An 11,786-nucleotide genomic window follows, 5' to 3' on the forward strand; every position below is an offset into this window, starting at 1 on the left:
CGCGATACTCGACCAGGACTGCAGGAACTCTTTGTCCTCGGCGAAAATTAACCTTTTGAAGCGAAACTTCTTTAGTCGCTATGAGAGTAAGATTTAAAACGTTTCTGACGCCATAGAGGATGAAAAACAGGATGCGGACGGTGCAGAGAACTGGTCAGGCCTCGTTCCCTTGGGCGGCTCAGATTGAACCCTGCCGACTTGCTGACATCTAGTAAGGCAGTTTTTGGGCAGAGGGCATCACAACGTGGTTTGAGCTTATTGTTGTGCATTGTGCATTGTTGTGCCACCGGCCATATTCGCAAGAAAATAGTGTTCTTTTAAGTACGTATTATTTTAATTACTTGTGTAAATCAGTATTGTTAAGCAATGTTATATGAGTATTGTTTAAGCTGTGTAACTAAATATTTCTGAAGAGAAACTTCTCTGGGCTTGAGGAGATAAAATTTTCAATTACAATTTCAAGAATGTAAAGTTTTCGTGAGACATTGTTGACGCCAAAGAGGTTTGAATTACCAAAGAAGTTTCGCTTCTATCACGTGAACTGAGTTGCACACACTCCTTTCTTTTATCTTTTCACATTTTCCAGGAAACGCTTACCTTGGGCGTGTACATGTGTGTCAAGCCTGCACCGGCGCCTTTCAGCGTCATGCCCCTGATGAAGAATATGGTGAGCACGACGTAAGGAAACAACGACGTGATGTACACCACCTGTGGAATCGAAAATAAAATTGTCAGCGGATCTTTCAGCACTCGCCGGAGATGTGTAAACATCTGAACTCGGTAACGTGTTCTCACGTTGTTCATGTTGCAAATAAACTTATAATACGAAACTCGGTCACCAAATTTAACGTAGAATTATTTGAAATAATATCGAACATCATAAATATACTGATAAATAAAATATTCACTTTTAAAATACAAAAACTTCTGCATGCAGATCACACACATATTTTATTCGCTGCCTGAATCATATAAGTTGCTTGCCACCATCACCCGCAGATAGCAGCACGAAACAGAAATTTTAAACTATTAGAAACGGTCCTGATAAAAGCGAAAAACACTTGAAAAAAATCCTAAACCCCTGGCTCTGAACATGATTTCCGACAAGGAATTTTATTAAAATACTGCACATATTGTTAAAATTCACTATAACCGTTAATACTATACATTTTCCGCACAAGTTAGAAAATATACTTCTATGGAATTTCTGAAATATTAACCTAAACAATTTGAAAACACATTACAACACCTGGTATATTTTGTATATTTGTTTTTACCTAAGTGACTGAAATCAGTCTTTAATACTAAAAATTTTTACCAGTGATGTGATTTTGAACCATGTGTAAAATTCGCACTAGGGATTTATCCGCGCACTTCACGCCTGTGTTACCGAGTCTATTGGGAAGATGCAGCGATAATATGTATTATATTTATTGTAATGCCAATTTTCTTATGTATTTTAGTTTACCAAACATATTCCATGGTAGTTTCACTAACGCAAAGTTTAATTTGGTAACTAATACTTTTGCTATGTCCCCTTATACTAAAGTTACTATTTACGTTTTATGTTTCTACACTTCGGCACCGTGTTTAGGAACACATTTCCGTTGCATGTGACTTCCGTTTCATTCACGAAATTACTCCTTCACATTCCGTCTACCGAGAGCTAAGATATTTACACATCAAAAATAAACAATAAAAAAAATTGAAGTTTAAAATTCAAGGTCAAGTCATCATAGTGAATTCATCTTTCAATTTATTTTATCATATATCAGGCAATATCCTGCGCATAATGGAAACCCCGGAAATTCATAAAAATAGCCGATTATATATATATATATACATATATATATATATATATATATATATATATATATATATATATATATATATATACACACCACACAAAAAACAAATGAATATTTTTTTATTTTTTATTTCAGAGTAGCCACTGGTACTAGTTAACGATTTAGATTTCCTTTCGTATCAAAGCATTCTAGTGCTCTTAGCTACGTATCTATTTATAAAGATATTAAAATAACTTGAATCCGCAGTATTATCAAGAAAACTTATATATGTAACCTTTTACTTGGAGAGAGCCTGAAAATAAGTCAACTTGGTCCTTTCCTCCGGTTTCAAGTTGCAAATATTGCAATGTCTCATGGAAACAAATTTTTTATTTTAAAACAAAACATAGTCTATGGATATCTGGAGTCATATTGTAGCTTTATAAGAGTGAAAGAGGTTTTTAAATCGTCCCAGAATTTTTCAAGTATACTTTTTACAAGCAAACAGAAGATAAACTCATTTCCTCTCTTATAATGTTGCATATGGATGAGATGCGAGGCGCTATTCGAAAATACAGCCTGCAGCGAGTGTTCGGGATAGCAGTCGCCATCTTCCAGAACTCAGTAGCGCCGTTTCCAGATGGCACCTTCCAGTTTGACAGAGAGGACACCCACAATCCAAGGACATAGATGTCCTCACCCCCACTCCCACCCCTTAAGCCATGTTCGCATACGTACGGCTTATTCTGTTGGCGGCACTGAATTATAATAACCGCTATCTTGTAGAAATGTAAAGTTCACTTCATTTTGTAATTTTGTTCTAATCACAAGTGATTTTTAAAGAGACATAAACACATGGGCGTAGCCAGAATTTGCATAGGACCGTAGGAAGCTATAACAAAAAATTTTTTTGATAAATCTATTTTTTTTTGGGGTGTTTGGATTTCTGGAGGAGTAGTGGATGTAAACCCCTTCCCACACCACCCAAGTCCAGCAGAAGATATTAGGGTCTTTCACCCCAAAATTTTTAATTACTGGCTAGCTGAGGACATTCAAGTGATTTTTCAAAAACCTGAAATCCTTAACTAAAAAGAGCCACTTATGATAAGTATATCCTTACAATACCACTGCTTATGATTGTGTGCAAATATGTGATTGAAGCGAAGACTACTCTCTAATAGAGGGAAGCCTTCATTTCACAGACGAGAGAGCCACACCCGAAGTTCCCCGAAGTTTATGCTCGCTTTTTTTTTTCGTTCTATCTCATTGTATAAACCGGTGTGGCCTTAAATTTTGCGGTCGATTAGGATAGGTTAGCTACATTATAAATACTTTAAAACATTGTGGATGGTTGGTTATATTAGGTAAGTATAGCTACATTAAAAATACTGTAAAATCATTTTATGGTTGCTTGGCAAATAACTTTTTAATATGTAGCTATCCAGCGCTAGGAAACAGTTTACATGATTTCACAGTATCTTTAATGTAGCTATCCTAACCAAATCAACCGTCCACAATGTTTTAAAGTATTTATAATGTAGCTAACCTAACATAATTGACCATTACCGTAGAGACCTGTAAAATTCGCGATTTCAAATCCCTAAAGGATAGACTCCATTATCCTCTATGCACTCGTGCAAATTACATCTGCTGATTGGTTACCGACTCGTAACACCTGTTGACTGGAATGATCGTGATTCGCTAATTCTTCTGTTTTAAGATTGTTCATTGGCCCAGAGTCCTTCAGATAAACTGTGGCCCATTCACTGAAGCAAAATAATGTCAAAAGTATTGGACTCTATCCTATCGCGAAATGAATCCCCGAATTTTACAGGTCTCTAACCATTAGTAGAGACCTGCAAAATTCGCGGATTCATTCGATGATAGGCTAGAATTCAAACACATATACCTCTTAGATAATTTTTGCTATTGGCTTACTGTTCATCTGGACGAATCTCAACCAGTTATAAACCCTCAACCAAAGAAGGATCGAATCACAGACGAACCAGCTGAGACGACTCATAAGTCAGCAGCCAATGAACTTGCGTTACTTGCCCGAGTGTACAGGGGAATGTGCAGTCTATCCTGAAGGCCATCGAAACCGCGAATTTTGCAGGTCTCTAACCATTAGTTGTCACGAGTTGCAATGAACTCTCGTCTGTGAAGAGAAGGCTCGGGGCTGTGTCGGCTCGCCTTGCCCGACGACTGGATGCCCTTCATGACGATGAGGTAGACGACGACCCAGGCCAGCAGCAGCAGCGCCACGACCCACCACTTGAGGCCGCCGCTGTGGTCCATGGAGGGCGACGCGTCCAGCGTGACGCGGTACCAGAAGTAGGCCGTCTCGGAGGAGCGCGCGCACTCGGCCACCTCGCTGCCGTTGGCCCGGGGACAGCTGGCCCAGGGCAGCGGGCTCTGCGCACCACGGACCCCGCCCCCCGTCAGCCCTCCGGAGTCGCTGACCCTGTGTGGCCTCCACAGCGCTCACGGGCAGCAGTCGGTGGCTCCAGCAAACAAATACAGACCCTTCCAAATATTTCGTGTTGATCAAAAAAAAAATAATTTTGTTTTGTCCACGAAATCGTTCGTTAGCACAAGAGAAATTATGCAGTCACTTAAAAAAAAAAGTTGATTCCATAATATATTTGGCAGAATTTATACTGACGAAAACTTTTTTTTTGTACTAGCCACAAAAATGTAGGGGAAAAAAAACTTTTTCAGCCATGCAGACTAATCTAAACACTTTTTAAAAAATGTGCCTTAAAAATAATAAATGCCCTCATGAACTGGGTACGTTCACACTTTGATATAAACCCACTCAGCTGGCATCGTAACAGGAAAAATACTTCCTGCACTTGACAGCTTAAAAAAATTTGGTAAATGTTTGCAACTCTCGGGTGCTGATGTTGGTTATTATTACACTTCCACCTTCCTCAGTGCATAGCTATACGGGTCACTAGGTTCATTATAATGCCATTAAATGAAACACGGGGCAGAGGATACTGAAAGTAAGGGCTCCCGATTTTTTTTTCCATTTAAGCGTGAACTAGATTTACATTTATGTATGTACCTATATTTAGGGACAGGAAAAATTCGCGGGTTCAATGACCTCTAGGATGAACTTTATAGTTCTACGTACACTCGGTCAAATGTCACACTCTCATTGGCTGCTGTCTTGCTAAGGTGTCCCAATGTAGCGGCCTGTGATTCAATACAGCTTCGGTTGAGTGTTTCTCATTGGCCCAGAGTAATCCGGGTGAGTTGTGAGCCAATAGCAGAGGCAGCACTGAGGTGTAACTATTTGAATTTTAGGCTGTCGTGAAATGAATCCGCGAATTTTTCCGGTCTCTATGTATAGTGCATTTCAGCCCATCCGAAAAATTGAGAATCTTCCAAGCAGACCTTCGAGGCCGGAATCATCAACTAATTCCCGGCTTCTGGGTACAAGCCAAGTGTGTAGAAAGGCTGATACGCACGACTTTTACGCGTGTGGTGTCATTCTGGCACAGTGCTCTATAGAGGTCACTCGCAACTAGCTGTGATTGGCCAGATCCTCCTCCAATAGTGGACTTCCCACGGAGAACTAGTTGCCAAGGTCGTTTGTAAATTCTGTGCCAGAATATTTGCGGCTTCAACCTCGAAGTCACCGAGTATTTGACTTTTTAAGTCTTGTTTATGTTGTCATTCATTAAAAATGATATCTAAACATAAAATTATTGTCCCTATATGATTGTTTGTTGGAACAGGTGGGAATAGGATGTTGATGAAATTTCATCCTTTGGCGGATTACACGTGCCTGGATGACTACTCCTGGTTCAGAACAGGCCAGGGTAGTCAATTACACTGTGGTACAATCGTCACCGCGAGGGAGATGTATATGTGCTTCAAGTCTACTTTGTTACCCAATGAATAATTGTGACACTACCTACAGATAGAGACCGGAAGAACTCGCGGATTCAATTCGCGATGGATTAATATTTAAACCACTATTCCTTTGCACCGCTGCCACGATTGGCGCGTTTTTTCTTCTTCTTTGGAGAACTGTGAGCCAATGAGCAAAACTCAACCAAGGAAGAGCTGAACCATAGACAACCCAGATGAAACGTCTCACAAGTAAGCAGCCAACGGATAGATGACATTTACCCGAGCACACACGGGACAGTGGAGTCTATCCTAGAGGTCGATGAACAACGCGAATTTTTCCAGTCCCTGCCTATTGACCATGACGAGATGGTCGGTGAGGTGAGGTGAGGTGAGGTGAGGTGAGGTGGGGTGAGGTCATGGGGGAGAAGCTCTAATTACCGAGACTGAGACCTAGTTTTTTGAAGTAGTTATGGGCCCGTCCGCTAGATGGTAGTGTTCATAATACATTGCTGACATAACTACATTAATTTATTAGAAGAAGTAATGTATAAGCTATTATCAGGCAAACAAACGAGTGAAAATTCACTCTATTTTGGTAGCCACTAATTTTGTGGTGTGTAATACAATGAATTTTTGCACCTCCTACTCCTTTATTTATTACATGACGGTTTATTACAAAACAGCATTAAGTATTTTCGCATCGATTAAATTAGTTTTGCGCCGTCAAGGAGATAACTTAATATAACCAAAAAAAACTTTGTATGAGAACCTCTATATTTGCTGGTAGTTGCGGGCCCGCCCGACAGATGGCGACACATGGTTTCAGTGTCCCTCCTAGTCCTGTGGTGAGGTGGGGCGAGGGAGGCGGTACCTGGAAGGACTGGAAGAGGTAGAAGAAGCACCAGGCGATGATGACGTTGTAGTAGAGCGCCACGAAGAGGGTGACGATGCAGCTGGTGACCCCGATGCCTCCCAGCCAGGGGTGCACGGCGCTCCACACGCCGAGCGAGCTCAGGCGCAGGCGCTGCCCGATGCCCAGCTCGATCAGGAACAGCGGCACGCCCTCCAGCACCAGCATCACCGCGAAGGGGATCAGGAACGCGCCTGTCCGACCACAGAGCAGTCATCACTACACACTGTGGAACCATAGAGTACACTTTGATTAGGAGGGACCGGAAAAATTCGCTAATTCATTTCGCGATAGGCTAAAATATAAATAGTTATACCTCAGTGCTGCCTCTGCTATTGGCTCACAACTCACCTGGATGACTCTGGGCCAGTGAGAAACAAACAACCAAAGCTTTATACGAATCACAGGCTGCAACGCTGGGACGTCTCACAAGACAGCAGGCAATGAGTGGGTGGCATTTGACCGAGTGTACGTAGAACTATGGAGTTCATCCTAGAAGTCATTGAACCCGTGAAATTTTCCTGTCCCTATTGATTAGGAGGGTTCCTCGCGCTCTGCGCTCAAACAGCTGTATCGTTCATAATCAAGTCACTAGTGTTTGAAGTGTTAGAAACCTGCTAAATGCAGGTCATTGTTAGACAGGAAAAATTCACGGACTCATGTCGCGTTGTACCTTTGGGCTTCTTTTGCTATCGGCTCACTATTCATCTGGACGAGGCGGGGCCAATGAGAAACCCTCAACCTATGAAGTATCGAAATCACAGTCGAACCAGTTTAAGACGACTCACAACTCAGCAGCCAATGAACTGGCGTTTTTTTTTTCCCGAGTATACAGAGGACTGTGCAGTATACACTGAAGGTCATCGAAACAGCGAATTCTATTCCAGTCCCTTACCTCAAGTCATTCTTTGAGATAAGTTCCTTTCTTGCACCTGTTCTAACTAACAACGTATTGTGAAAAAAAAAATATTTTTTTTTCATACTCAAAATGCTTAGAACAATGCCAAAGTTATCATATATTTAGGGACCGGAAAAATTCGCGGGTTCAATGACCTCCAGAATGAACTCCATAGTTCTACGTACACTCGGTCAAATGTCACCCACTCATTGGCTGCTGTCTTGTGAGACGTCCCAACGTAGCAGCCTGTGATTCGATAAACCTTTGATTATTCGTTTTAGTAAGTATGAGAAATACCATCATGTAAAGGAGATTTCCAAACAAGTCAAGTGATTCCTTAAAACCTAGCAAGTCTTCTCGTTCGTTTCTCATTGGCCCAGAGTCATCCAGGTGAGTTGTGAGCCAATAGCAGAGGCAACACTGAGGTATAACTATTTGTATTTAAGCCTATCGCGAGATGAATTCGCGAATTTTAACGGTCTCTACATATATTACTAGATCCACGATTATTTCGCCACGATTATCATCCATTTCTGGAATACTCATTGGTAGAGACCTGTAAAATTCGGGGATTCATTTCGCGATAGGATAGAGACCAAATACTTTTGACATTATTTTGGTTCAGTGATTGGGCCACAGTTTATCTGAAGGACTCTGGGCCAATGAAAAATCTTTAACAGAAGAATTAGCGAATCACGATCATTCCAGTCAACAGGTGTTACAAGTCGGTAACCAATCAGCAGATGTAATTTGCACGAGTGCATAGAGGATCATGGAGTCTATCCTTTAGGGATTTGAAGTCGCGAATTTTACAGGTCTCTACTCATTGGTAGATAACAAGATCACATCCGCTGGCGGGTTGCACGTGACTGGGTGACCACTTCTTCTCCTTGTTCGTGACCGACTGAGGGCAGTCAAGGACCTGTCAAGAGCTCTGCGGTCCAGTCATCGTCGTGAGGGAGATGCTGTTCCGCCAGCCACTGGAGCCGTGGAGCATTGCGGACATCCCGGGGGACGGGCAGGGCCGGGGACAGACTCCGCGTCTCCCCAGCGGGGGTTGTGCCGGCGCTGGAGCCGTGTGCGGAGATGACGCGCCCTGTCACGTGGCCGGCCAGACGGCTCGTCCCTGGCTTCCTAAGGCTTCGCCCCTTGGCCGAGTTCCCCGGCTATTTATAACTGGTTCGCGGCCGCGCGGCAGGAATTCCGCGGCGACCCACATGCCCGGCTCCCACGCCTTCAGGGGCGTAAGTACACCTCCTCCCACCGACATCCTTAAACCATTATCATTAGGGACCGGAAAAATTCGCGATTTCGATTACCTCTAGGATAGACTCTACAAACATCTACATACTTTGAAAAATACCACCTGCTCATTGGCTACTAACTCCTGAGACCTGTCAAAAAGAATGTTAGTGATTTGATACTTGTTTTGTTGAGGGTTCTTCTTTGGCTGAGAGTCCTACCAGATAAAAATGTGGCCCAATCACTGAAGCAGCTTGAAGGTAAGTGTGTTTTGATCCTAGCCTATCGCGGAATGAATCCGCGAATTTTTTCGGTCTCCAATTATAATATTCCCACCGAATTAAATTATACATATGATCTTGACCTCCTTTCCCCGTCAAATGGGGCTGTCCGCTCTGAAGAGATCTGGGACCTTCCGAAAAAAAGATTCCAGTAATATTTTTGTAATATACATTTATATCGTTTTATAGCGTGATCAGTAAAGATCGCTGCAATATTGCAACAAAAAAAGTTAAAAAGATAAAATGAATTGGTAACCACAGAAAGTCAACGTGTCCACATTTTGAAATTTTTATAGGAGAGCAAAAAATACAGCTTTAACCTTTAATATGCAAATTAATTTATTTATAAAATATTCCTAATATATTTAGTAGTTTGCATGCTCAATATGCATTTATAACACATTGATATAATTTCCGTGAAATACACAGTCCTGGACTTTTTTTTTATTGATGGCCTTGTCGCCTTACTGCGGTCTAGATTCAAATATTTCTGAATATCAGAAATAACGGTAATTATCGGCACTAGGATTCCGCGTATTTATTTGCTGGCCAAGTCGACTTCATGCCTACCGAACCCACTTGCAATTTGTTTTCGCACAAAAAGAAAAAGAAAACTTCAGCCTACGTCGGCCAGCTGAACTTTCAGGACAGTTCTTTTCTGGTGAAATATTCATTGGAAACCCTTCAACCGACGTGTGCATTTAGCACGCTGCCGTATCTTAGAACCTTTAGACGGGATGTCTGAGAAACTATGAAAGGGGCCAGCGCCGCAATTTGTTAAACGCTTTTTTTTTTCCCGAACACTACAGTAAAAGGGTTACCATTCACAAAAGTCGCATAGTTGACGAGAATGGCGGGAAGACTTCACGCTAGCTTCAGCTCATCGCGTCCAGAGTGCGCATGGCGTGGCCTGCGCCATCTCGAGATGTGGTGGTCTGACGTCATCTCAGCTCTCGGTGCACGGCATTTGGTGGGAGTCATTTCGTGGAAGCGACGGAAGTCAAGGAACGGAAATGTGTAACCACGGTGCTGCCATCTGTGGCGGATGAAGCGAACCAAATATCACAAAGACAAAAGTAAACTTTAAAGTATTAAATGTTTGATGAATTTTAACCAGATGGGCAGTATTTGAATAAAATTCTTCTTCGGAAACTACATAGGTTCAAAGCCGGGGTATAGTATGTTTTCGACACTTTTGCGCTTTTATTGGAGTAGTGTCATTACAAAGATTAACATTTCAGTCTGCTAATCAAACTATTCAGTAGTCAATGTAACTGCTCCAGCAACGAATTCTAGCTGTGGGTGCGGAAACTACGCATGATTCTCGTTTATAAATGTAGTTGAAAACACAATTTGCGTATGCTTATTATGCTCGGCATTATTTTTAAGAATTTTAATTTAAATTACATGTCCAAGTTTCGTTTTATATGTGTGTGTGCAACATGAGAACACGTTAATCTGTTGTTGCTGAACCAATGTTGAAATATTGTTAGCAAGACGCGAAAACACGTTCCGAATTCATTCGATTGCTTCTTGTGTATACTGTACCTACCCTTTGCTGGACCTTGTGTTCTAGTGATAAGAGAGGGACGAAGAGGAGGGGGTGTGGTTGTTACCCTTCACCGCGCCACCTGTCACCGCGCCACCTGTCAGTCACCGCGCCACCTGTCAGTCACCACACTAACTGTCAGTCACCGCGCCACCCGTCAGTCACCACACTACCTGCTTTGAATATATATACTGTATAGAAGTCGTGAGTGGATAGGATTTACTCTACGTTTTTCAGAAGCGTATAATGAGCAGCTTGGGAACTTCACCGCTGCAGTGCGCTGCCGTAACGTCATGTATCGTCTTAGTTGTTATTTATACGTTAGAGCGCAGCACTATCGTCCGCTGTCATTCCCCGCACCCCTCGTCCATCATTCACTGCAGCTCAACGTCGTTCAACAGGAGGGGGAAGGGGTGTTTTGAAGAGTTGGACACTTGTCCGCTAGGGACCACCACAAGTCGATGCCCTAGAGATGGTGGCGATTGCGGCGGTGAATTAACCAACTACCTAAAAACCGTATTAGAATTTTTAACCTGGGTTGGCGACTTCTATATAGTATATATATTCAAAGCTACCTGTCAGTCACCGCGCCACCTGTCAGTCACCGCGCCACCTGTCAGTCACCGCGACCCGAAGCCCGGACAGCCACTCACCACCGCCGTTCTGCTGGCAGAGGTAGGGGAACCTCCAGATGTTGCCCAGCCCCACGGAGTAGCCGATGATGCTGAGGAAGAACTGCAGTTTGTTGCTCCAGGCCGCCCTCTCGCCGCCAGCCGCCTCCGGGCCCGCCCCCGCGGCGGCGGCCGCCTCCAGCTCCATGGGGGCCTATCGATCACCACCTCGCGCGCACACACGAGCGAGTCTGCCAGCACGTAGTCACGCCAGGCGCGGAGAGGTTTGAAATCATCTGCGCAGTTTCACTTCTCTAACCTGAGCTGTGTCATTCTGGACGTCTGTGCCTCCGGTGACCACGTCAGGAACTCAGTTGCAGCACGTGAAGCAGGCTCGCACGCGACTGCCCGCCCTGCATCGATCCCCGCGCCCCTCGCGACACGTGCGGCGAGGGTCAGTGGAAAGTTTTGGCTCGACGAGGCCGCATGCGCCCCTTCGCGCGGGAGGGGTGGACCGCAACCCCTCCCCGCCTCGGAGGGGGGAAGTGTCACCCCTCCACGTCTCGCAGGGCCTCCCCGCTTTCCGCTACACTAGCTTCACCCCGGGGCGGGAACCAGGGGGGTGGCAGTAGATGGGACCAACA

The 11,786-nt window shown here is 43.6% G+C and overlaps 1 protein-coding gene across 1 annotated transcript in view; it reads right to left on the reverse strand.

Moving 5' to 3' along the window:
* The window catches only part of LOC134528888 (sodium- and chloride-dependent transporter XTRP3), a 32,162-nt gene extending 20,578 nt beyond the window's left edge, over nucleotides 1-11,584 (reverse strand). Inside the window, exons 1-4 of the mRNA XM_063362555.1 lie at nucleotides 11,185-11,584; nucleotides 6,523-6,755; nucleotides 3,981-4,202; nucleotides 598-708 (exon numbers count right to left, since the gene is read on the reverse strand). Coding sequence (XP_063218625.1) covers nucleotides 598-708; nucleotides 3,981-4,202; nucleotides 6,523-6,755; nucleotides 11,185-11,350 — 732 coding nt within the window. The 5' untranslated portion in view covers nucleotides 11,351-11,584. The remainder of the gene's footprint in view (nucleotides 1-597; nucleotides 709-3,980; nucleotides 4,203-6,522; nucleotides 6,756-11,184) is intronic.
* Between the last annotated feature and the right edge of the window lie 202 nt (nucleotides 11,585-11,786).

This window comes from Bacillus rossius, chromosome 1, assembly GCF_032445375.1.
Source record: "Bacillus rossius redtenbacheri isolate Brsri chromosome 1, Brsri_v3, whole genome shotgun sequence".
Lineage (NCBI taxonomy): Eukaryota > Metazoa > Arthropoda > Insecta > Phasmatodea > Bacillidae > Bacillus > Bacillus rossius.